General features: G+C 47.0%; 3 protein-coding genes across 9 annotated transcripts in view; 1 reads left to right on the top strand and 2 right to left on the bottom strand.

Moving 5' to 3' along the window:
• The window catches only part of CNBD2 (cyclic nucleotide binding domain containing 2), a 62,140-nt gene extending 58,382 nt beyond the window's left edge, over positions 1-3,758 (bottom strand). For both annotated transcript variants that reach the window (XM_061437445.1, XM_061437448.1), the window contains exons 1-2: positions 3,426-3,758; positions 157-210 (exon numbers count right to left, since the gene is read on the bottom strand). In XM_061437445.1, coding sequence (XP_061293429.1) covers positions 157-210; positions 3,426-3,758 — 387 coding nt within the window. The remainder of the gene's footprint in view (positions 1-156; positions 211-3,425) is intronic.
• A 199-nt stretch (positions 3,759-3,957) lies between these two features.
• Positions 3,958-4,740, top strand: SCAND1 (SCAN domain containing 1). The gene has a single exon (XM_061437449.1). It carries the CDS (start codon positions 3,958-3,960, stop codon positions 4,495-4,497), a length of 540 nt encoding a protein of 179 aa, XP_061293433.1. The 3' UTR covers positions 4,498-4,740.
• A 1,260-nt stretch (positions 4,741-6,000) lies between these two features.
• PHF20 (PHD finger protein 20) overlaps positions 6,001-26,474 on the bottom strand; it is a 127,760-nt gene continuing 107,286 nt past the window's right edge. For all 6 annotated transcript variants that reach the window (XM_061437442.1, XM_061437439.1, XM_061437440.1 and 3 more), the window contains 5 exons: positions 23,976-24,075; positions 20,936-21,131; positions 15,019-15,418; positions 13,067-13,250; positions 6,001-8,572 (listed from right to left, as the gene is read on the bottom strand). In XM_061437442.1, coding sequence (XP_061293426.1) covers positions 8,430-8,572; positions 13,067-13,250; positions 15,019-15,418; positions 20,936-21,131; positions 23,976-24,075 — 1,023 coding nt within the window. In that variant the 3' untranslated portion in view covers positions 6,001-8,429. The remainder of the gene's footprint in view (positions 8,573-13,066; positions 13,251-15,018; positions 15,419-20,935; positions 21,132-23,975; positions 24,076-26,474) is intronic.

Genomic DNA, 26,474 nt, shown 5'->3' with positions numbered 1-26,474 from the left:
TAGGCCTCTCTGTTACTATCTCCTGGGGTTTGCCCAAGTTCATGTCCATTGACTCGGTGATGCTTTCCAACCATTCAATGCTAATAAAAATGCCTAATATGATAACAGCATTGGACTAGGAAGTCAAAAGAATTCTGTCCTCCGAGAAACACTTACTAGGTTTTTGATTTTGAACCAATCCTTCGCTTCTTGGTATCTTGACTTATTGACCTGCAAAATTTAAGAGAAGAGAATACATGTAAATATACATTTTAAAAATAACCTCAGTCCTCTGGATGGGTTCATGGAAATCTGAAATTACCTGAAATTGTATGCAGAAGTATATAAGTACATCCTTCTTCTAGGAAGAGATACTATAACTTTTTTAAAAAATAGATTTTGGGGGCTCATTGACCCATTAAAAGTTTAGAATAACTGAATCTGATTTTTGGATTTAATCTCCAAGGTCCCTGCCATTCTAAGGGTCCACAATTCTAGTAGATCTCTGAGATCTCTCCTTCCATCTCTAATATTCTGTGGTTCCAAGAGGGATGAAAGAAATGGGCTAGAACTCTAACATTTGGAATTCCCACTACCACAAGTTCATTCCCTTCTGCAAGAGGACAAGGATTCAATTTTTCAACATGGAATTTCGGGCTCTTTAGGATTCAATCTCTAATTGATCGTCCAACCTCAGTTATCACTTCTCAGGACTAGTTTCTCATGACTATCACTCCTCAGCCTAGTTTCCACAAAGCTTCACTCCCATTCACTCTATGCCTTAGTCCACACAGGGCCATCTGCCTGGAACACCCCTAATTCCATCCTTTTTCTTCTTGAGTCTAGGTTTAAAGGTCCCCTTCCCAGTGAAGGCTTTCCAGGACCTCTCATCCTCACAACAGGCTTCTTAGCCTTGGATACCTACTGCCTGTTACCACACAGGAAACAGGACTATTGGTTCACTCAGGGCAGCAAACCCAGCCGCCAAGGGTCGTGGCAGAGGAAGTAGAGGTTTGAAGCTGGTAGGTATAACAAACCCTAGACCCCTGTTTTTCCCACTGCTGAAAAGACAGAAAAATATCAGCTTTTAGGAAAGCAACCACCTGAGAGCAATAGTAAATCAACTATTCTGAATGTTAATGTAACATGAAACAACATTCTACTTCAAAGAACGAGAGGGAGTGGTGGGGACTAAGGTTGACTGGAAAAGAGTACCTTGTCTAAAGGAAGGAGACTGGCTCCCGCTAAAACATTAAAGATTCATTGTGAAGACGAATTTCAGGGTTTTCAGGCTGTGAACACTGTTCTGTGAGGATCTACTTTAACTCAACTACAAGAGCACATCCTATGGGATAGGCAAGTTTTGTACCAGGGCCACTGGCGTGTTGATGGTTGTCAAAGAGGCCAACTCCTTCTGCGCAGAAATCAAAGGAACTACAAGGGTTATATAAAACCTTTCATAAAGGACCTCTGTCTTTCTGTTTTCTTGTCTGTAAAATGGGCATGATTGTGTGCATGTAGTCGTGTCTGACTCCTGTGACCCCATGAACTGTAGCCCACCAGGTTCTTCTGTCCCTGGAATTTTCCAAGCAAGAGTATTGGAGTGGGTTGCCATTTCCTTCTCCAGGCAATCTTCCCTCTTCAGGGATCAAATGCTGATCTCCTGTGTCTCATGCACTGGAAGGTGGATTCTTTACCACTGAGCCATCTGGGAAGCCTTTAAATGGGCATGTGAGTTTGCTTGTGTGTGCCTAGTCGCTCAGTCATGTCCAACTCTTTGCAACCTCGTGGACTATAGCCCACCAGGCTCCTCTGTCCATGGGGATTCTCCAGGCAAGAATACTGGAGTGGGTTACCATGCCCTCCTCCAGGGGATCTTCCCAATTCAGGGATTGAACCCTAACCTAACCAACGGATCTCCCGCATTGCAGGCCAATTATTTGACCTCTGAGCCACCAGGGAAGCCCTAAAATGGGCATACAAAACATATTTGAGAGCCAGCTGTCAAACAGAATATACTATCACTTACCTAAGTGCAGTCAGAGCTACATGCTTTTACCTACATCATTTCATTGAATTCTCCTTCCTAATGAAGTAAGTTCTAGTACATCCACATTTTACAGATAATGAAGCTAGAGCTCAGAGACAGCAATTTACTTAATGAAGACAAACATTTAAAAAGACTTTTCTTTACCTGTGGCTCAGACAGTAAAGAATCTGCCTGCAATGCAGGAGACCCAGGTTCGGTCCCTGGGTCTGGAAGATCCCCCAGGGAAGGGAATGGCACCCCACTCCAGTATTCTTGCCTGAAAAACTCCATGGACATAGAAGCCTGGCAGGCTACAGTCCATGGGATCGCAAAGAGCTGGACACCACTGAGTGACTAACACTTTCACTTTTTCCCAAAGTCTTTACTATTTAATCCTCTCAACAACTCTGGCAAATAAACCCTGCAGGGATTTCACCAAGGCAGCCTGACTCCCACATGGTAGCATGCTTTTACTGTTCAACGAATATATAATGAAAACCATGTATGGAATGCAAATTTTTCTGGCATCCACAATTTAAAAGTAAAATGACAGACATGGATTTTAACAATATATTTTATTTGACCCAATATATGCAAAGTATTATCAATCCAACATGTAACCAATATAAAAAATTATTGAGATATTTTACATTACTTTCTTTTCATACTAAGTCCTGTGTGTATTTCACATGTCAGCACATCCTAATTCCGACTTGCCACACTTTAAGGGCTCGTAAACACGTGGCTAGAGGCCACTATATGAAGCTGCTGCTGCTGCTGCTAAGTCACTTCAGTCGTGTCCAACTCTGTGCGACCCCATAGATGGCCTCCTCCCAGGCTCCCCCGTCCCTGGGATTCTCCAGGCAAGACACTGGAGTGGGTTGCCATTTCCTTCTCCAATGCATGAAAGTGAAAAGTGAAAGTGAAGTCGCTCAGTCCTGTCCGACTCTTCACGACCCCATGGACTGCAGCCTACCAGGCTCCTCCGTCCATGGGATTTTCCAGGCAAGAGTACTGCAGTGGGGTGCTATTGCCTTCTCCCTATATGAGGCTACGCATTAGTAATCCTAAAGTTAATAGCAGAACCCACAGAGCCACCTGTCTCTTGGTTTCAGAAGACAGGCATAATAATAACAGAGTTCTTGGGCATTTACTCTGCGCCATAAGACAGCCAACTTTTATTACTACATGTGTAGAGAACCTTGCACACGTCATCCACCCACAACCAGGTGAGTGTACTGCCCTTCTCTTTCGACTGAGCCAGAGAACTTTCCCGAGTTGGGCCCTCCCCAGTGCCTGACCACCGTCCCGTTGTCCTGCCACCAGCCGGGCGCCAGCCCGCGCGAGTCCTCGGCTCGCCACCATCCTAATCAGGGCCAAGTACACAGGCGCGCTTGCAGGGGCGGACACAGGTCACCTGCAAGCTGAAGCGATCAAGGCGGGCCAAGACGCTTTTGCGCGCCTCCTCCGGCTTGGGCGGTGGCTTCGGCACCTGCTCCTCCTCCGACCCCTCCTCCGACCCCTCCTCCGGCTCCTCCTCCGACTCCTCCTCCTCCGACTCCTCCTCCTCGGACTTCTCTTCGAACAGGTCCTCCAAGGCGCCACCATCCGGAGCCAGCCGTGGCGAGCTAAGATTGGTCTGCAGCCCCGCAGGCGCCGCCACCTCCAGACCCGATGTGCGAACGCGAGGGGGCGCCGCTTCCGGGAGCCCAGACCCGGCTTCCGGACTTCTGTGCGCAGAGCTCATCATAGAGAAGGCAGCGGGCACGCCCACTTCCGGCCGCCCCAGGCGCTTCGCCGGCGCTGGTAAGCTCGGCGCGCCCTCCGCCCGCCTCCTTCAGGGTCGCGCGCTCCGCCCTGTAGAGGAAGTCCCCTTTGCCCCGCCCCCTTGCAGACGCAGAGCTGAGCCAACAACGGCTGGACAAAGAGCGACGCGTGGAGCCGGAGTCATGGCGGCTACCGAGCAAAGCTTGGCTCCAGCCGGAAGCTCCGCGCCACCCTCGGGGAAAGAAGAAGGAGCCGGCCCGAGCTCAGGCACGGAGGGTGACCCTGCGGGCTCCTCCTCGACTCCTGAAGCCCCACCATCTATCCCCGACTCCTCCAATCCCAGCGCCACGGTCCCCGAAGCGAATGTTAAGCCTCCTGCGGCGGGCTCCGCCGCCCTAGACCTGCCTGTCGGACCCGCACCCCAGGGCCCTGCGCCGGTTGCCGAAGCCCCTCCGCGCTCCCCTCCAGGTCCTGGCGGCTCCCGGCCTGGCCCAGAGACTTTCCGCCAGCGATTCCGGCAGTTCCGCTACCAGGACGCTGCAGGCCCACGGGAGGCGTTCCGACAGCTTCGGGAGCTCTCCCGCCAGTGGCTGCGCCCCGACATCCGCACAAAGGAGCAGATCGTGGAGATGCTAGTGCAAGAGCAGCTGCTCGCCATCTTGCCCGAGGCGGCGCGGGCCCGGCGGCTTCGCCGCCGCACCGACGTGCGCATCACTGGCTGAGCGGCGGAGCTGCGGGCGACCCGAGTCAGGCACTCTGGACTGGAGCCATGATCGGGTCCGGGACCGTGAGCTTGGCTCCCCAATACGGGATAATGAAAAATGAGTTTTGGCAGTTCTTGCAATCTCGTGTGTCCTTTCCGTCCGTCCTTTCTCGTGTTTATTTTCCCGAACCTATTTCCACCCTCTATGGTTAGTTGTGAAACCAATTGGGGGCCTATGAGAATAAAGCCTTTGTTTCTTATTTACTTGGCCTTCGTTGGCTTTTGTAGGATCATTATGTGTTGGCTATGGGTCTCCACATCTGGGTATTTTTTTCCTGCGCGTTCCCCAGAGCCCCACATGGTTTTCCTTTGTTTGGTTGGAGCCTATGCAGTGAGGACTCGGCAGCCTGGTTCCAAATTCGCCTGTACCTCTCATTGGCTAGAATTTGAGCTTGTTTTCCTACCTCAGCGGATAGAGGACAGTGGTACAATCTTCTTTGTGGCTGTGGGTCGTGCAGGCAAATAGGTGACTGTAACTAAGTGCTGATTTAACTGGCTGCTGCTGTAACAATACTGCCCTCAACTTGTTCCATTAGCCTACCTTGTGGGCGCAGGCTTCCCCACAAAGGCCCAAGTTACAGGGCTGTTTTAACAAGTGTTCACTGCAGGTCCTTACCTAGAGAGGCTAGTTCTTGTGAATTCTGGTTTAAGCTTCCAGACCCCTCTCTTACCAAATTTTAGGCTTGAAAGATTTTAGGAACAGATTTGGTGTGAACTGATGCATTATTTACATTGTTGGAGCTACTCCTAACTTTCTAAAATAAGCATAATTGTTTAGGAAGGGAAGAGATTTGGCAAATAATAGGGAAGCTCTGCAGTATAACTCCGTTTCTTGAGTCTTCTGCACACCCAGGAAGGGAGCTGATTGGGGTCCAAAGTCGTTTGGCTTGGCCTTCAGAAGGGTCCTAATTGTCATGGGTGCCATCTTTTAATACAAGAAAGGCCAGACCTGTCTTCCCTGCACTGCTTTCAACAAGCAAAAAGGTAATAGTCCTGCAGCTCACACCACAGAGCATGAGTCAGTCTGCGCTAGAGGGTGGTATGGGGCATTTTACTTTTGAATATTAGACACTTAAATGAATTCAAAAGTATTTTGTATACTTCCTTGGAATTTTGGATTTAAGCCCGCATCTGCTCCTACAGGGCTTCCCAGGTGGCTCAGTAGTAAAGAATCCACCTGCCAATGCAGGAGATCCAGGTTCGATCCTTGGGTTGGGAAGATCTCTTGGAGGAGGAAATGGCAGCCCACTCAAGTATTTTTGCATGGAGAATCCCATAGACAGTGGAGCCTGGTGGATTACAGTCCACAGGGTCACAAAGAGTTGGACATGACTGAGCATGCATGTATGGCTACCTCCCTGCCAAAGATAAATCTATTTAGAATATAAAAGCAGACTTGCTTTAAAAGGTAATGTTTATGGAAAATTAATGCACATTAAAGATTGAGTAGATAACAAGTGACTGAAACGTAGCAACAAAAACCTGTTTTATTTTTCCAAATACAGATACAGAAGTTTGCATGTTTTGCAAATATTGCTTCAAAGCAACATTTCTATATACAGCGCCTTCTGTTCTAACAGCGCGTAAACATAGATATGTATCCACAGTGCAATGTTGGCTCATCAAGGGTCCACCTTGCATACACTCGTCACTTAAAGAAACAAAATGATTAGTCAAACCAGAACTGTTTTTGTCAAGGCAATTTTTCTTTTTTATAGGTGGATAGTTTTTCTCAAAAGAAAACTTAGGTAGTGTACATATTTCTAAATGGTAACAGTAATATTTGCAAAGAACAGTTTCCAGTGCTCCAGCTTGGGGTTAATTCAACTTGACCAAGGAATTGGGGATGGAGCCCCTCCAACATGGCTTTAAATTAGGGAAGCACACTGAAGTGGTCAGAACTTCAGAGTCATCCCTGCTTCCCAAAGGACAAAAGTCACAATGAGTGAAAAGGGATTATTTCCTTTACAAAAAGCATAAAATAAACCCACTAATGACCACTTGGTAAAGTTAGGGTAACTCAGTTTCTTCTTCCATCTTGAAAAAAACGTGAGATTTGACCACTGTTACAGCTTCCCCAGAAGTGACGGTCAAATGTGTTTTCAGGAAAGAAAAATCAGTAATTTAATAATATCAATACAAATCACTGTACCTCACAGTTGTGGCTACAGAAAATCATCCTGTTTCTTCCCTTTTCGGACAAGCATCACACACTTCTTAAAATGTGGCCATCTGATAAATTGTACAAAATACAGACAGATGCCATGCACACTCCGTGAGTGTTTCTTCCCACACCGAAAGCACTAACATTAGCAATGGGAAGCAACCTCATAGAGGAATTGTGTCAGCTTTATCACAGATGTTGTAGCCACAAGTATTCCCTCTGATACATAAGCTCCAGCAGGTCAACTTGCCCTATATTCATTTTATATCAAATGGCGAATTAAATGACTAGACAAAGCATTCCCTGAAACAGATCTTTGTACAGAGGCCCTTGTGACCACGATTACCTGTGCCGTAAAGCCTAACCATCCCGGAGGTCACCGGAGATCCTGTCATTGCTATTGAGATATTGGCTACTTCACGTTTACATAGTAAAGATTTGCAGCATATAACATTACAGATCCATAAACCCAGAATTAACTCGTGAGTGTTAATGGACAAATGTGCTTTGATTTTTGCCTTTAGTGATAGGAAAACTAAATGGTAAAATGGGTCATTCCTCAAAGCATGGAACAGTTTCTTTAACTTTACCTGGTAAGGAAAAAACAAAACAATTACACGTGGAACCGTAACCTGCGAGAGTAACAAATATTGTCTCCAAAGGTACAAATTGTACCTGGACCTTAAGCAGCATAATCACCTTGATCTCACAAAATAATACAAACAGGAAATTTAAAGTGTTAAAGTATATTAAAACAATTCTGAAAATGCTGACTACTGAACATATACCCTTCAGGGAAGGAGAAAAGCGGCAGATGTAGAATCTGGTTTCTTTACAATATAAAATAAGGTCATCTCCCAAACCACATCTTTGTAGCAAATCTTTACAGTGAAAGAGTTCAAATTTGGGAGAACCATTGTGGGGACATTAAATAGAACTGGTAAGCTGTCAATATTAAGAAGTGGGTAGAAAATGCTGTCCTTCGGGTTCCAGACCCTGTCTGCTTCCGTTTTGGGATTCCTCCTAGATTCTTATGACAGTGAGATTCTACTTCTTCCACAGGCTGTATGGGTTCTGCAACAAAAGACACAACCCAGCCAATTCTGGGGTGAAAGCATACAAAACTCATCCCCGGTACCATGAAGTCATGCAAGAGAGGTGGTGAGAAAGTGAAGAGTTCTAGGGAGAAGGCAGGCCGGCCCAGGCCTCTACTCCTTCCCAACCTCCACACAAGGGTGAAGTCACGACATTCCCACGAAGCTGGAAAAATGAAAATGATGCCTGCTGCCTAAATTCATGCCAGGCAGAAACCCAGAAGGCTTGGCATATGCCCCAACCTGACAGAGAAGTCAATTAAATAAGCTGCAAGTTGAATTTACAACTGTTTTCAACTACACTTTTTTGGCTCTCATTCCATTTATCATCAGTGGCACGATTTCAAGTGAAGTTTGTGCAAAAAGACTCACTCTCCATTCAACAATGTGCACAGAAGAAGGGAATCCCAATAGTCTATCTGCTACCTTCCTGGTAGGCTTTGAGATCAGAGTACCCTCCCTTCCAGCAGCCAAAATGGCCTCTTTGTCCAAGTCCATCACACCCCTGCCCAGATCCCTGAAGTCAGTTGGTGTCACGTGCATTCGGCATGCTAGGTTTATTTTTTTAAATACGTGAAGCTCCTCCTGCAGGTACCCCAGGATTGTGCCCCCATTAGTCTGGGGTGCCCAGTTTCATGTTGAGCAGCAGAGTGCGATCTGCTGCACCTTGCCCAGGTCCGTCAGCAGCTGCTTGATGCAATGCTTGAGCTGTGGAAGCCTGGCCAGAGGCTCCGGGGGCTCCAGTTCCCCAGTGTAGTCCAGCCAGCTCTCCAACACTGTGGGCAGAAGAGAGACAGGACCCGGTGAGTTCCCAACACTTGATCTGCAAGAATGTCAGCACTTTTATCTCATCTGACCACTAACTGGGGGTGGGGGAGCAGCAGGGAGGGGAGACCATTTCAAGCAACACTGACTCATCACCCTCTCTGGGAAGTACTACCCCTCGGACAAAGTTAAATGCTGCAGAGCAGTGCCATCTAATAGCAGTTTCTGTGATGATGGAAATGGGCTATGTCTGTGTTGTCTAATACCGCCACTACCCATATTTAGCTACTGAGCACTTAAAACGTGGCAAATACAACTGAGAAACTGAATTTAAATTTTATTCCATTTTAATTAGCCACACATAGCTAATGACTATTGCATTAGTCTATAGTCTAGTAGGCTTTGAGATACCCACCTTTCTCAGTATTACTGCCCCACCTTCAGAGTGAAAGTGAAAGTGAAGTTGCTCAGTCGTGTCCAACTCTCTGCGATCCCATAGACTAGCCCACCATAGACTGTAGTCTACCATAGACTGTAGCCTACAGGCTTCTCCATCCATGGGATTTTCCAGGCAAGAGTACCTTCATAAGGCCTTCCCATATTGAAAATCAGAGAGCCTGGTGTGTTAGCCTTCTGTTAAGAAAAGTGACTCTAACAGGACTTAAAAAGGTCTATTTTTATCTCCGTAAATTGATTTGTTTCATACTGATTCCTAGCATGAGTAGCACTGAATACTCTGATTTCATTTCCTAAATATTTAATGTAAGATGACCAGGTAATAAGTTTCCCAGGTGGTTCAATGACAAAGAATCCACCTGCCAGTGCAGGAGACAAAGGAGATGCAGGTTTGATCTTTGGGTCGGGCAGATCATCTAGAGGAGGAAATAGCAACCCACTCCACTGTGCTTGCCTGGGAAATCCAATGGACAGAGGAGTTTGGTGGGCTATAGTCCATGGGGTCACAAAGAGCTGGATACTACTGAGCACAACCAGGTAATAACAAAGTTGATTATCATTAGCTCAATATCTAAAAAGCTGTCTTGCTTCTGAGAGCATGATTTTTCTATAGAAAGGTATTTTTTCTTTCCCAAGCCACTCCCTTAAGCTCCGGCGTTTGGGGAGAGGTCATCCAGGAACCCTGATTCTTTAACAAGAGCCCCACCCCCACCCCGCCCCCCACAGGCAGGCCTGAAGCTTGCCCCAGCCTGCCTGTAGTCTTTCTAGTCTGTGCACCAACCTGTACTGAGAACTTTCTGGACCCTCAAGCCAGAGGTGCAGAAAGAGGAAGACCATGCAGGGCCTGTTCCTCAAGCAATCTGCAGCCTTGCACACACTCCTCTGCCCTCTTCAGACCAGTCCTTCATCTTCCTTCCCACGTTTCTAAACCCTTTGTCCCCTGCAAGCTATTTCTCAGGGAACCCTACTCCACTCTATAATCTGAGTCTGGTCCCTGAGTCACCGTGCTATGCTATCACTTGCTCTCCTTTGGAGCACTTATCCTCAGTTGTAATTAAAAATAATAGGATGGGGCTGCCCTGGTGGTCCAGTGGTTGAGAATTTACCGTGCAATGCAGGGGATACCAGTTCCATCCCTGGTTCAGGAAAATCCCACATGCCACAGGGCAACTAAGGCTGGGTGCCACACACTGACTCTGTGCTAGAGCTTGTGAGCCGCAACACCGAGCCTACGTGCTGCAGCTACTGCGACCCCAGCACCCTAGAACCCATGCTCCGCAACAAGAGAAGCCATCGCAAGTGCTGAGCGTGTGTGTGTGCACTCAGCTGGTGTTGTGTCTGACTCTTTGTGACCCCATGGACTGTAGTCCACCAGGCTCCTCTGTCCAGGGAATTTTCCAGGCAAGAATACTGGAGTGGGTTGCTGTACCTTCCTCCAGGTGAATCTTTCCAACCCAGGGATAGAATCCATGTCTTTCATGTCTTCCTATATTGGCAAGCAGGTTCTTTACCACTGAGTCACCTGGGAAGCTCACAATTGCTGAGAGGCCCCTGCTAAAGCCACTGGAAATACCTCAGATCTGGTTCAGGCTCACCTAAGATGTCCCCCAACACCTTGGTGACCCAGTAGGCACACATAGGGAGAAAGAAACAATCAGTGTGCAGACTAGAAGAGTCTAGCCCAGAGGTCCCCAAACTTCTGGCACCAGGGACCAGCTTGGTGGAATACAATTTTTCCATGGACAGGGGTGGTGAGGGGGCAGATTTCAGGATGATTCAAGCGCATTACACTTATTGCGGCCACGGCTACGACTAAGTCACTTCAGTCGTGTCCGACTCTGTGCGACACTTATTGCACACTATTTCAAATCTAATGCTGCCCTGATCTGACAGGAGGTACCACCAGTCTGAGGCCCAGAGGTTGGGGACCCATGGTCTAGGCCACTCATAGTCTATGAACTTGGTTAGGAGGAGTGTTTGGAGCCGCTAAGGGGGAAGTCTTGTCTCTAGATCTGCAGAAATGAAGACCAGACACATAACTGTGGGAGCCAACAGCACCTCCTCTGGACCCCAGCATCCAGCCTGCCGGCCTTCTCTCCACACCAGGTGCTGGACCATAACCCCAAGTTTTTCTTTTAAGGAAGCTCAACGGTATAATGAGTGCAAGCAAGGCAGAAGGTTATAAGAATAAAGTTTCATTTCAAATACCTTCCCCCAGACCATCTAGAGACCATCTAGATAACATTAAAAAAAAAAAAAAATCTAATGCTAAAATATTCAGTGTTTTCATGCTCATTAAATATCTTTATCTTTTAGTTTTATAAGACTGTTCACACAACTACATAAGTTATTAAATAATGGTTAAATACTCAAACAATGACATTTGTTAAAGTATAGTCAGTCAATATAACAGCTTATTAGATTTTTAAAAAGGAATATTATATACAAATTCCTATAAAGGCTCAGTTTATCTTGAGGTATTTAGATGAAATGAAGATAGTAGAAATAAAATGGGATTTTGAAGAATCTTAATTAAATACAACGCAAAGTCTGTTTACGTGAATAAAATCTTTAAACTTAAAACTGATTTTCTTGCTTCCGGTACCTCTCAGGGCCTGGAATGTAAGAATACAGACAGAGTATGCGGCCCCAAATGAGTTAAGACACATAAAGAGCACTCTGAAAGCCCAGAGAAGGGAGTTCAGGCTTCTCATCCTGGCCTGGCCACACTGTCCACTCAATGAGCTCAGGGCTGGAGCAGCCCAAGCTGGGCGGGAGGGGGTACATCAGTGATTAAGTAAGTAGGCTCTGACCTCTCCCCTCGGGGCAGCTTCCTTTGGCAACAACAGAACCTTCACCCTGTTTCTACGGTGCCTGAGCTTCTTCTCAGGGACCCAGAGTCAATTCCACAATTTTCAGTCCATCACTGGACCGTCTTTCAGCTTTCTACTAGCAAGGTTTTCCATAGACCTGGCATCTGTTATAGTTCTAAGGAGCTCAAGGAAACCTTTCAGGAGTAAAGAGAGAGAGAAACACTCTAGCTTTCAGCAACACCCTCACAATGGACCCTGGACTGGCCTGCAATCCCCAGTTCAGCAGGTTTGCCTCTGGGGCAGGCCAGGAAGCGTGAGGGCACATTAGTCTTTGTCCTCCAACAGGGCCACCTCTTAGCATCCTGCCTCAGTCACCCCTCCTGTAGCAAGAAACACAGCTCTCTCCAAGGCTCCACTTCAGTCCCTGGAGCTCCAGGAAGCCTTCCTGTTCTCGCTTCCCCTCTCGATAGCTGTCCTCCTCTAGCCTGACCTCACCCATACCCTGTGACCTTTGCTTATGTTAACACATGGGATTTTTCTTCTGAGTTATTTCATCCCCAATTATAGTAATAATAGCCTAGCTATCCTCAGAATCCGCAAACGAAACATTTATTTCTTAATCAGGCTTCTTTCTAAGGATGAAAAAATAATAATAATTAGGAAACAAGAGAACAAGAAAGAAAGAAGCCTGTCTTTAAAAACCAAACTGACAACACCCTGGGAATCAACATTTCAGTCCTCCACGCCCATCTGATAACATCAGGGGACATGTCTGGGGGCAACATAAATGACTCAGTCAAGTTCTAAAATATCTGCTGATAAAGAGGAGAAGGCTCCATTTTAGATTTTAGGAAAGGCTGTAAAGAAGGAGTTTTCAGATTAATCCTCAGACACACTAAAGCTCAAAGCATCCAAGTATCAGCTCCCCACAGAACTCGGTCAGTAAAGACCTGCTCAGGACACACACCGCCCAGAGCAGAGCCCAGCTGCTCCGCTACGCTCTTTCCTGGGCAGAAGGGACTGGGAGAGTGAGGCGGGACCCCTGGCAGCACACAGCCCTTAGAAGTGCCTGGTCGATACTGAAAGTCAAGCTTGGCCATCTTGAGGGGAGAATGGAGATGAGGGGACTAACAGAAGAGGCAAGAACACAGCTATCCCTGGAAAGCCAAATCAGAGGGTTCAGAAAGCAGCTCTTCCTACTGGTCCACAGAGCCTACCAAGGACAGGGAGCCCTACCATCCAGCTCCTTCTCAATGGAGTCCATCCTGTGTGTGACTTCATCCTGAAGGGATTCCACGTGTGTCAGCAGGTTAAACTGCCACTGGTGCTGGGAGCTCAGCAACCCCTCTCCACCTCTGTCCAGCAGCTTCCGGGCAGGGGCTTCCTCAGGTAGGACCTTTTTGGAGACATATTCCCTCACCTGGGGATGTAAGAGCATCAAAGTTACCGAATGGAGACAGCTCCCAGTCTCTTTTTCCAACCAGCCAGTGTTTGCAACCATCTGAGAACCCAGTTGCAGTTCGAGTAGTCCAAATCGCTACCTCCCTGCCCCCGTCCTCTCTCAGGCATGGGGCAGCAGCGGGCCTGCCGTACCAATAATAATAACAATAATAACAACCGCCTCAGGGCCGCGCAGACCTCTGGCTCGGAGGCGCCCAAGCTGCTTCCCAATGAATGGCCCAATGCCTAAGGGCCGAAGCAAGCCTCAAAGAACCGCTTCCTGAAACCCGGGATCAGAGTAGAGCAGGGCAAGTGTGGACGAGTGTTAGTATGTGGGTGCTCGTATGTAGACAAACTAATTTTAAGCCCTAGTTCTACATCTTGCTGAACGCATGCACCTGGATGAGTTACTTCACTTCTCTGGTCCTCTATTCCCTCATGGGAAAGAAGTAGTAGTAAAAGCTACTTTAAAAGTTCATGAGGCTCAAATAGGATGATGTGAATAAAACAGAGTGCTGGCTTGTGGTCAACCTGCCAGTCATGAAAGAGATTTTTAACTCTACCTGCCTTGTTTAGGCCCAGGACGTCTTGATTTTTTTCATCATGTTCCAGGTGCCTCTAGGCAACTGGCATAATTTGCAAGACCACAAACGTTTTCTGGGGTTTGTGACTGCAACCCTTCATTCATTGATTGGAAATGAAATAGGTTCCAGTTAACATCTATGGAGGAGTGACTGTGTGCAGAGCCACGTGCTGAGAGCTTCTCACAGGTGTGCCGCACACTAAACTGAGAGGTCCCCATCACCAGCTTCACTTGGCAGGGGGTAAGGAGACACCTCTGAGGAGGTGAAGGGACCTGCTCAGAGTCACACAGCAAGTGGCAGAGCCCAGACTTGAAACTGGGTCTGCCTCCAAAGACTGTCCTCACCAGCCTTACCCAGCCCTGCTTAGACCCTGGCAAGGACACAGGCTGAACGAGGTATAATGCCCACTGCTGAGGGGCTTCTAATCTAGGCTACTCCCCCTCAGCGAGAGGCGGCGATGGACTTAGGGTGGTGATATCACCCCACTCAGTGGAGTCTGTGACAGTAAGTATGACAAGGGTGGGGAAGCTCTCATCACCCAACCCCTTCACTGACAACTGAGGGTGAGACGAATGAGACCAGGGAACACTGGCAAGAGAACACACAGGGCTCCAGAAGAGAACGACGTGAGTAACAAGAACCTGGGAGTATCTCTTGGGAAAACTGATTAAACCAGCAAACATTTGGACAAAATGGACTGTCCTTGCGCCAGGGCTACAAAGTTAAAAGTAAAGTTGTCATAGAATTGTACTGAAACACTTACGCCTGACAGAACACTTGACTCGCTCTCTGCTCTTGCTGAGGATTAGCACCCAGATGCAATGATAAACTGCACCGAAGGAAAAAAAAACCTCATTTTCCTAACTTGTTATCATTTGTCAAGTTCCAGTCAATTACCCTTTTCTTCTGGCTGCCTCCGACCCCTCCACCCTCACCACCACTGACTCTGCCATTTTGCCGACATTTCCTAGAACCAATGATATCTGGGGTTTAAGTGGGCTCTTTTGACTTTGTACTCATTTTAAAAGACAAAAGAAAAAGAATATGATAAACAGATTTATATGCAATTTTAAAATAAACACAACTCTATCATAAACATCTTCCACTGAACATTTAGCCCTGGGAAGAGACAATACAAGATCTCAAACAAGCACAAGCACAAACCTTTGGGGAACTGGGTTTGGGGTCACTGTCCCCTCTGCTCCTGTCTTGGTCTAGAGGCCAGCCCAAGCGTGGAGACAGGGAATCATCACCATTCTCGTGGCGGGGGTTGACAGCGTCGTCGAGGGCAGAGCGCCGGGTCTCCACCACTAGCTTCTGCTCCACAGCTGGGTAGTAGGTGCGGGGCTTCTGGTAGCAGTGCTCGCTGGTGATATAGGACTCCTCCACAGAGGTGGGCAGGGGCAGGGGCTTCTCCATCGCCCCGTTCAAAGTTCTATAGCTTGGGGCTTCCTCCCTACTCTTGGCTTCAGTGACACAGATGTGTTTGGAATGAGACCGCCCCTCCGCCAGATGCTGCTTCCAAGGCTGGCACCACAGCTGCAGGTCAGGATGCCCCCGGCTTCTGTTGGGAGGGAAAATACCGAAAGGGCTCTAACCCTTCTAACCCTACCCTAACCCTAAACCCTAACCCTAAGGGCTCTAACCCTTCTAACCCTAACCCCTGGGATCACTGCAGGGGCTTCCTACACTAGGGGGAAGACCTCCCACCTGGGCCAAGGGAGTAAGCCACCAAGAGGGACTGTAGATTCACAGCCTCTGAGGAGACACTTCCAGGCAAGCTCCTGCTGTATCACTCACAGTGAGCAGGACTGGACTGGGAGTCAGAGGACCTGGCTGCATTTCAGCTCAGCCGCTGATCATAGTGCAGCTGACCGAGTCACTCTGCCAGCCTCATTCCCATTTCCTCCTCTGCAGAACTGGCTAACCCTCTGTCTGCCAGCAACCACTGAGTTTAAGTGAATTAATCTGAACCGAAGTCCAGTATTTTGTTGGCAGTAAAGAGCTCTTCAAATGTGACTTACTAAAAATAAACATAACTTAGGACTAAACAGCCATAATAACGCTGCCATGCCATGCCACTCAATTACACAAACCCAATGAATGCTTCCCTGGTGGCTCAGACAGTGAAGAATCTGCCTGCAATGAAGGAGACCTGGTTTTGAGTTCTAGGTCAGGAAGATCCCCTGGAAAAGGAAATGGCAACCCACTCCAGTATTCTTGCCTAGAGCATTCCATGGACAGAGGAGCCTGGTGGGCTATAGTCCATGCAGTCGCAAAGAACTGGACACAACTGAGCAACTAACACTTTCAGTGATGACCCAGGAGGGAGTTGGTAACCAAAAGTCACCAAGGCATAAGCCATTAGTAACAAGGTGTTTTGTTTTTAATACTGTTTAAGATTTATCTGTTGATCTGGCTGTGTCAGGTCTCAGTTGTGGCACTCGGGATCTCTAGTAGCAGCATACTAACTCTTTAGTCGTGGTGTGCAGGCTCAGTAGCTGCGGAGCATGGGCTTAGCTGCCCTGTGGCATGTGGGATCAGGGATCCAACCCAAATCCCCTGCATTGCAAAGTGGGTTCTTAACCACTGGACCACCAGAGAAGCCCCCTTAAAAAGAAAACAATTATTTGGCTGTGCCAGGTTTTAATTGCAGCATGCGGGACATTTAGTTGTGGCACGCGAACTCTTAGTCCCGGCCTGTGGGACCTGGTTCCCTGACCAGGACTCAGGCCCAGGCCCCCTGCACAGGGACCACCAGGGGAGTCTCAATACCAAGGCTTTTAAACACTCTTCAAAAGTCTCCTGTTCTCCCCATTCCAAAGAGGACAATTTGTTATTAAAGAAGGACTCTGCTCCCTTTCTGGCCAGAAGACACCTCTGAGAATCTCTGCCTACATGTATATGTGTATATAAAACTGTGTATGACTATAACCATTCACTGTCTGAGATTTGACACAAGAGGTCTTTTAATTTACTGACTCATAACCACTTGTATAGAAGGAAAAATAGAACAAAAAATACCAGACTGCACCATTCTAAGAGGAGGTGTTTTGTGAAATTATAATATGTTTTGTACATGTGATAAAAAATGTACTTCTTACTGTGGGATGTATGTTTTTTGAAGTTTAAAAGCCACTACTCTAGATAAACTTCACCATTTAACATTCTGTTCACCACCCAGAACTTCCATTATAACCTTTGATCATTAAATGAAATGCAGGAAGAAAGGGAAAAAGGATAGAGAAGAAAAACCGGGCTCCCCAAGTCAGGCAGCAAATGAGAAGACAGCCAGGAGCTACTCGTGTCTGGTTCACAGACGTGCAGAGACGTGTGGGGACCCTGCCGACTGTCACCATGACTGCTGATTGTCACAAACGGACTGCTGGCACTCGGTTCATTGAATTCATGAATCCTAAATATCTTGTAATGCTTGGTACAATTCCACATATATAAAGAATTACACCATGATATAACTATATACATTATCTTCACCAGTCTGAACTGAGAATCACTGAAACCACATCAGCAGGAACTCACCAGCAACTCCCACATAGAGGTCCCCCCACCACCACCAACACACATACACACACGCCTTCCTGAAGGCTTCCTACAGAAATGGAATGCGTCATAACTATGACAGCATGGAATGAGCTTACAGAACCTAAAATTCTGCTCATGAGGGGCTATAACTACGCTCACTCAGCTCTCCCACTCCAGCAATCCCCAGTACCACTCCCATCCACTGAAGGAGGAGAGGAGACCACCAGCATCAAGGCAGCCTGGGTCCCTGGCCACCTCCAATAGGGTATTGCGTCTGTACCAGGACCCCAGGACCCCAGACATGCCTCTGAAACCATAACTGCAACAGAGGAAATGGGAGTCATTGTTAACTTTCAGGTCTACTGTAGTCTGAAATCTGTTCACCTGGAGGGCATAAGCCACAGTATGAACCTGTTCCTGCATGAAAATCACAAAAATCTTTGCCTCCTCCCCCCTACTATTCTCACCCTCCCAGCTAAGATCTGAAGCCGCAGCTACTGATAACCCTGGCCTTTCTCAGTAAGCCCTGTCGATCATGAAGAAGGTATGCACATTCATGCCTGTTACTTTTTAAATGACAACAGATGCTCTGAAGTTACACCCAGTTTTACTGTTTGCCTCTGAAAATGAATCCACTAGGTTGCTTAGGAACAAAATTTCTGAGAATGAAGACTTCGAGCCTGTGATAGCAGAGACCATCCAGGTGTGCAGAGACAGGAACCACCTGCCCATCTCCCATGATCTCTTCCACCTATAATGACTAACAAGATCTCCTGATGCTCTCTCCTGAACTGCTTGGAGAAGTCAGGTTTTAATTCCAGTACAAAGTCACTGCTACAAAGATGAAGGATCTCAACGGGAATTCAGAAGGAACAAGGTTCTGGAATATGGGACCCAGCTGGAGCGCTTATATTTCCCTGAGCAGAAAGAAAAACATCTAATTGAACCCTCAAATGAAAAGCGCCGCAACATGTACAATCAGGATCTGAGGTTTCTGTGCACCTTCCATCTGTGTCAGTCAATTTCTGGCTTCTCATTAAAAAGAAATTCATCTGGCTTACATGTCTTACAAGTCTTCTGATTTTATTAAATGTAAGGGAACACCCAGTCTATAACATCCTAAACAAGGGCTGTCACAGTAATGGCTAACTTTCCCAGTAACTATCCTTTCCTTCTCTTACCCACCTCCAACCTCACTCCTGGGTCTGCGCAGGGCATTTACGTGTGTCCATGAAACCACCTGTTCCCCCTCCAGGGAGTTAGAGCAGAACTGAGGTACAGGTGAGACTGCTTGGATGAGACAGGTGAGATTAAACCCAATGGGATGTCAGAGTAATAAGACAGAAGGAACCCAAGTCCCCAAGTCCACAGCTAGAATCACGGCAAAAGGCCACCTACCTGGCCTGGACTCCTGCCTACCTCTGCTTTATGTGAGAAAGAAAATTCCATTTTGTTTTAGCCTTTATTTTTTTGGTGTTTCTTATAGCAGCTTGGCTTTTACCCAAATCAACACAGACCCTTGCTGAATGTGCTCTGCTCAACCACTTCTTGCCACACTAGTGCTGGAAGCCGAGTCTCCGTGCACCAGAATGCAGGAGAAGGCAGACCCGCATTCTGTCATCTCCAGGCTCTGACATTCTACTTCACCTAACACAGGAGGGCTCCAGGACTAATGACCACCAAGGAAACCTTGTCGGGGACTGGCCCATGGGCTCTAACGCATGTGTGGTACTGGAGTTTGATGACTTCATTAAAACGGTGCTCTACAGGCAAGCTCATGGGAGAACTTAAGGATTCTATCCCTGACATACCCTGTGCTACCACCAAAGGAAAATTCACAGACCCACTGAGAAGAGGCAGTTAGAGATAAGGACAAGGGCCTAACGGGAGCTGGGACCTGAATTGTAGCCCTGGAAACCAAGGAGGGGGCTGTCCCACTCAAGGCCCAACTGCCCTATTTGGCAAAGTGGGAGCAGATTATAGAAGCCAATAGACCCCAATATGAGTTACATTTCTTTCTCAGAGCTTACGTGAACTTGGGTCATCTGACACATACAATCTAACCACAGAAGGAAATTCACACTCAATTTCACTCCAAATTCTAGCCATTAAAAACCAGAAGTCCAGCTCCAAAGGGCATAAAACTTCTTTGTCTGAGCAAACTATCAAGAGACGTATTTACTGAGCAACCGTTATGCTAGAGAGCAGGCCTACCAACAATGTCTATTCCAGCAGCTTTCAATTTTACTTTGTTTACCAATCAAGAATGTTTAGGATGGGAGTTCCCCAGTAGCCTAATGGTTAGAATTCTGGGCTTTCACTGTTGGGGCCCAGGTTCAATCCCTGGTCAGGGAATAGAGATCCCACAGCTGCATAGCAAGGCCAGAAAAAAAGAGAAAAGAATGTTTAGGATGAATGGATAAACAAAATATGGTATTACAAATAATGGAATATTATTTAGCCTTAAAAAGGAAGGAAATTCTGATGTAGGCTACAATATAGACAAGCCTTAAGGCTGTTATGCTAAGTGAAATAAGCCAGTCACAAAAGGACAAATACTGTTGAATCCCATTTATATGAGGTTCCCAGAGAGAGTCAAATTCATAAAGACATAAAGTAGAGGGGTGATTGTCAGGGGCTGGGGGAGGGGAAGTGGAGAGCGTTGTTTATTGGGTACAGAGTCTGCTTTGCGTGACACAAAGAATTCTGGAGACTGCTGCAACAGAGTGAATGTACTTAACACTGCTGAACTGTACACTTAAAAACGGTTAAGATGGCAAACTTCATATTATGTATGTGTGTGTGTGTGTGCTCAGTTGTGCCCAATTCTTTGCAACCCCATGGACTATATATAGCCCATCAGGCTTCTTTGTCCATGGAATTTTCCAGGCAAAAATACTGAGGTAGGTTTCCATTTCTTTCTTCAGGGGATGTTCCCAACCTAGAGACTGAACCCACTTCTCTTGGATCTCCTGCACTGGCAGGCAGATTATTTACCACTTCACCACTGGAAAGCCCCTATATTATGTATATCTTACCGCAATTTTTTAAAAACTCAGCATGATACAACAAAACAAAAAACCAACTAAACTATAAATACACACTGCATATCTTGATTTAGTAGTGTTTGCAAGCGTATATACACGTGTCAAAACTCAACGAACAAATGTTCTGTGATGACCTAGAGAGATGGGGTGGGAGGGAGGTTCAAGAGGAAGAGGACATATGTATACTTATGCTGATTAACGTTGTTATGTGGCAGAAACCAACCAAGCATTGCAAAGCAATTATCCTCTGATTAAAAACAAATTTTTAAAAGATGAATATTTAAAATGGGTGAGCTTAATTATATGTAAATTGTACCTCAATAGAGTTACATTAAAAAAAATGTTTATCATGTCACTGAGAATTTTTAATACAGGTCTCAAACTCAGTCTTCTCATCACTGGTTTTGTGGCTTTCCGGTTTCTCACATTTACCCTGCCCTCTGCCTGTGCCAAATCAGACTCAGCCCCAGAGCGGCAGGCGCCACACTTACTGCAAGATGCTCATCTTGAGCTGCAGGCCGTGCAGAACCTCGATCACTTTCTGCACGTCGCCGAGAAGCTGGTGGGTGGCCACGATCTTCTTGGCGTTCTGGTGGGAATAGTTCTCTTCTAAAAATGCCAGGCCGTGCATGTGTCCCCTGCTCAACCACTCCTTGTCATACCAGTATTTGAAGCCAGGCCTCTGACCTACAGCAGTGACAATGAGAGAGTTAATCCTTGGTCTGAAGGAAACCCAGACCGTTTCATCGTCACACAGTTATCACACAAACTACCGCTGTGTGCATATGTTCATTCATTCATCCAGTATACATTTACCTGGTACCTACTATTCGCTGGGCTCTCTACAAGGTGCTGGGGATAAGGTAGTGAGAAAGGTTTATTCATGTCCTGATCTCTGCAACTGGCCAGAGGCAGAGTGGGAATTTCTCATTCCCTCTCCCACTTAAAACCTTCAATGACTTCCTACTGTGAACAAAAGAAAACCCAAAGCCCTCACTCTGGTCTGATGAGGCCTGCAGGACCTGGCTCCTCCCTCCCCTCCTTGCCTTACCCTTCTGGAACACATCAAGCTCCTTCTGGTTTTAGGATCTCTGCTCCAGCACCCCACCCCAACATGTCCGGAGCACTATTCCCCAAGACCTTTGCAGAACTGGCTCCCCACTGCCTCCTCAGACAGGCCCTTTGTTACCTCCCAAAGTAAGGCAGCCTGTTTGGTGCCTCCCAGTCATTTCCTATCTCAGGGCTTTTGCCCCATCAAAGCATTCATCCCTAGCTAATATGTTTTTGTTTATATGACTTATTTTGACATCTGTTTCTGGCCCCAACCCCACTAAGAGCCAGAATAGGAACAGTTTTGTTCACGGTTATATCCCCAGAGTCTAGCAAAAGCCATCTTGAATGAAGTTATCACCTGGAAAGACGCCCCAAGCCCCCTCCAACTGTCACCTACCACCTAACTGAACGAACACCCTGCTCCCTTCTCTGGATGTCCGTTTCCCACCTGTTAACAACAACAGATGAACTGAACAGCCTCAGTGGTCCTGTTCATTACAGGGATCCTTGGACTGAAAACACAACCACATATGACTTGTCAATGTCTCCTATTGCAAAAGCCTAGGGAACAGCTTCCAATCAGACTGCTATTCACCTCTCAATAGCTATTAAAAACCCTCAAATAATCAATCCTTTTCAAGGTCCTTGGACTCTTTTGGCTTTACTAAGACACATGGTGGGGATGCACCTCCACTCTGTTAAGTAACCTTTAAAGAAGAGCTCTGTTAGGTTAAATTTCTGGCCCAAGACACTGCAGAATCAAACACAGACAGTAAATGTGACAGTCACTGAGTGCTCAATTCGATGAATCTACTCCCAGTCTTGGCAATTTAGTTATCAAAGTCCAGAAAGTGCCTAGGGATTGATGAAAATGGTGTATATGATTTCTTAAAAGGAAAAAGTGGAAGAAAGAGTGAGAGACAAAGTAGACAGAAGAGATTTTTTAAACAATGCCCCAAAGGAGCCCTGGGGACTATGGGTGGAGCCTCAGAGGCGGCTGTCAGAGGTGGCCTGAGCAGCAGGATTCAGAGCAGCATTACCAGTTTGACAAGACAAAGGTCAGAGACACCAGTTCTCATCTTCTATCTGTCACTAACTGAGTGATCTTATGCCAGTCATGCCCCTTCTGGACCTGATGCTTGCCTGTTAAATGTCAAGGCTAAACTAAGTGGTCTCTGAGATCCTACCCGTCAGTTATAGTCTATGACTCATGGACTACTCTTCTGGCCATATTCTTTCCTTGGGGTAAAGGGAAAAATAGAGACAGATTGCTCTCTGCCTATAGACTAATCTAGCACAAGAAGACACAGTGTCGCAATAGACCTTATCAGGCCCCAGGGGGCCCTACTTGCTGGAAAATGAACTATGGTAGCCCTTCCTATATAACCAGCGAAATCAAGAGAGTTAGTCCCCCAAGTCAGTTCTAATTCCAATTTGCTTCATGGGATTAGGAAAGTCATTTGTATCCCCAGGCATCACTTTCTTCCTCATAAGCAAAAATATAGGACTAGGAGCTCCTACCAGTGCCATCTCATTGTTACTAAAAGGAGTAACAGAAGCAGAGGCTTTCAAGCATTGTCTAGCTATAAGGGGATCATGGGACTAGACCCAAGGGGAGAGACCTCACAGCTGATGAATGGAGACAATGTCCCCATCCCACTGACAGCAAGACAAGAACCACACAGATTTATAATGCATTCCTGAGATTTTTGGAAAGGGGCACTCGAGAGCCACAGGCCAGCCCTGCGGTCATGGAACAATGAAACAAACTGATCCTAAGGAAAGAACTCACTCCTCTGGGTGACAGGCTCTTTGCAAACACCTTTCCTGTCCCCCTCAAGGGCACATCTCCCTTCCAGGCGGCAAGGATGCAGTGGAAGGCAGATGCCACCAGAGGGAGCAGAGGCCGGTTGCCAACCCTCCAATAGCCCTGAGCAGTCAAGGTCAGGGCCCACATCCTCATGAACTCTCAAGAAAAGGAAAAGGTGTTCGCTCTGGCAGCACATATGCTAAAACTGGAACCACAGAGAAAAGATGAGCGTGGCCCAGCACACGCAGGGACGACGTGCAAGCCTGTACAGCATCCCACAGTTCACACGGAGTGTCAGTGCACCAGACGAGAAAGTTATGGAGATCTGTGCGTACAGTTTATAAACAATCACTGCACCAGACACTTAAAATTTGTTAACAGGGTTGAGCTCATGTTATATGATTTTTTAACGACACACACACACACACACAAAGATTCTAGTTCAAGGCCAGCTCTTCTGCTAAGTGAACCTCTCCACGCACTCTTTCTTACTGCCAAGTTCAGGACAGCTGGCCACCAGGTGGCTAGCAACAAGAGTGAGGAGGCCGAGTCTAGCCAACGCTGAAGAAATGAGTCTCAAGACCCCAGACCTTCAGGCTGCTGCACCGCCCGCTGTGCTAAGGAAAAGGCTACATACTGTTAAGATCCCTGACTCCAGAAATCGCTACCTGGAGGGTCTCGGCAAACATAACAGGTGTATTTCTCAGGCACATTTTCTTCCAGTAATCCCATGCAGACCCCATGCTGCCAGCACTGGCACTCTTCACACTGTTAGAATTAAAGAAGCAATAAAAAAATTAAACTCAGAAGGAATCCTCCATCCAAAAATAAGACCCACCTGTGGGGGAGGGGCATGGGAGGTGGGAGGGAGGCAGGGCACTCCCCACGGACTCACGGGGAGCTGAGCTGCAGCCACTTGCAGAGCTGCGCTGGCCAATGCAGTAGCCACCCTGTGCTTTCAACGTTTAGATTAACGAATGAAGTTAAAAATTCAGTTCCTTTTCCCACCAGCCAAATATTAAGTGCTCAACAGTCGTAAGAGGTTAGAGGCTACTGTACTGGATGGCACAGATAAAGAGAATTTAGATTACACAGTATCTGATCTCAGAAAAATGACTACTTTCCCTCCCATATCTAGAGGCTTTTACTTTTCTGATCACTTTATAAAGACAGAGGAAAAATAGTTTAAGCCCTCAGAGGAAGGTCTGAAAGACAAAAACCTGAGTTTGAATTCTGGCTCAGACATTCATTAGCTGTGTGACCTTGCAGATCAGGTCACTTCTCCACCCTGGGCTTCAGTTTCCCCATTTGTAAAACAGGATACTATTCCTACTGACCATGTGGGGCTGTCAGTGAGGAATCAATGGGTCATGTGTCATACAGTGGAGCCCAGCACTCAGCTTTTATGTATAAAGAGCCTATTCGTACTACAAAAGGGCAGGCTAATTCACTGTGATGCCTCCTGAAGTAACCATGTGCTATGCATATGCTAAGTCACTTCAGTCACGTCTGACTGTGCGACCCTATGGACTGTAGCCTGCCAGGCTCCTCTGTCTATGGAATTCTCCAGGCAAGAATTCTAGAGTGGGTTGTCATGCCCTCCTCCAGGGGATCTTCCCAACATAGGATCAAACCTGGGTCTCCTGTATTACAGGCACATTCTTTACCACTGAGCCAGCAGTGAAGCCCAATCACGTGCTGCTGCTGCTACATCACTTCAGTCGTGTCCGACTCTGTGCGACCCCACAGATGGCAGCCCACCAGGCTCCTCTGTCCCTGGCCTAGCACTCTGCATTTCTTCTCTCTAAACCTTACCAAAGGTCACACAGCTGAGAAGAGGCAACAGTGGATCAACACTGTTGGATCCACTGTTGATCAAACACAAGCCCAGCTAACTGCATGACTGTTCTTTTAACCCAGGGGTCCCCAACCTCTGGAGTCAAATGCCTGATTATCTGAGGTGGGGCTGATGTAATACTAATAGAAATGAAGTGCACAGTCAATGTAACGCACTTGAATCATCATAAAACCATTCCCCACCCCAGGTCCAGGGAAAAACTGTCTTCCACAAAACCTGTCCCTGGTACCAAAAAGGTTGGGGACCGCTGTTTTAACCCCTAGGCTCCACTGCCTTCCCTGGGGAAGGAGGAAAGGGAGAAGGGGCAGGAGGCAGAGAGCAAAAAGAAAGGAGCAGAGGGTGAGGGCAGCACTGGGAGAGCAGTGGCTGGCCTGAGGAGAGGAAGCCCGAGAACTCAGGTCCAGGGGAGAAATGGAGTGGAAAAGGACGCCAAGAGAGACACCAGGATACTTCCAGCAGTTCCAGACCAGGCCCTAAACCATTGGACAGCTCTGGAAAGGGGATAGTGAGCTTCTGACATGGTTTGAGAGTGGACCACCGGCCTGGCCACAAGGGAAAAAAGCTGAAGCTCACAGTCTACAGCCACCTGGAATCAGATAGGCCTCAGCATCAAAGGGCTTTTATGGGCTGATCATATCAGAATCAATAGGGGCAGAGCTGAAAGAGAGACTTCAGATGTAATCTAGATTCTTCCATTTCCAAAAAGGAAACTAAGGCTCAGAGGGAAAGAAAAGGGTGTGAGACAACAAAGGCAGCTGGTAGCAGAAAACAGATGAATAATTAAGAATGAAAGTCTCTCTCACCAATGACTTCGTGTTTTAAGAACTAGGAGACACCAAAATTGAATCAAATACAGCTAAGCTGAAATTTTAAAAATAATTTTCTCACGTGGGTCGGGCTAATATACAATGTTCATTTTTAAAAAGTTTAAATTGGGGACTTAATCTGGCAGTCCAGTGGTTAAGACTCTGCACACCCAATGCAGAGGGCACAAGGTTTGATCCCTGGTCAGGGAAGACCCCACATGCCATGCAGTGCAGCCACAAAATTAAACTAATTAAAAAGCTTTTCAATATTTGTGGGGCGGGGGTTAGGGGGGAGCACCTACGTTGTGAGGCTTGCAAGATAGTGGTCCCAGACCAAGGACCGAACCCAGGACCCCACCCTCAGTCACTGAGAGCACCGAGTCCTAACTCCTGGCCCACTAGGGCATTCCCCAAAAGTTTAAATTTAGAAACAAGCAGAAACAGTAACAGAAAAGATAAACTATCTAAGAATAAATCTAAGACTAAGAATAAAAGCATGCAAG

Source organism: Bos javanicus, chromosome 13 (assembly GCF_032452875.1).
Source record: "Bos javanicus breed banteng chromosome 13, ARS-OSU_banteng_1.0, whole genome shotgun sequence".
NCBI classification, from domain to species: domain Eukaryota; kingdom Metazoa; phylum Chordata; class Mammalia; order Artiodactyla; family Bovidae; genus Bos; species Bos javanicus.
Note: the sequence above shows the minus strand (reverse complement) of the source record. Positions and strands in the feature narration are given on the sequence as shown.

Excerpts from the sequence above, each read along its gene's own strand:
- SCAND1 (XM_061437449.1), top strand. The coding sequence starts at position 3,958 with ATGGCGGCTACCGAGCAAAGCTTGGCTCCAGCCGGAAGCTCCGCGCCA.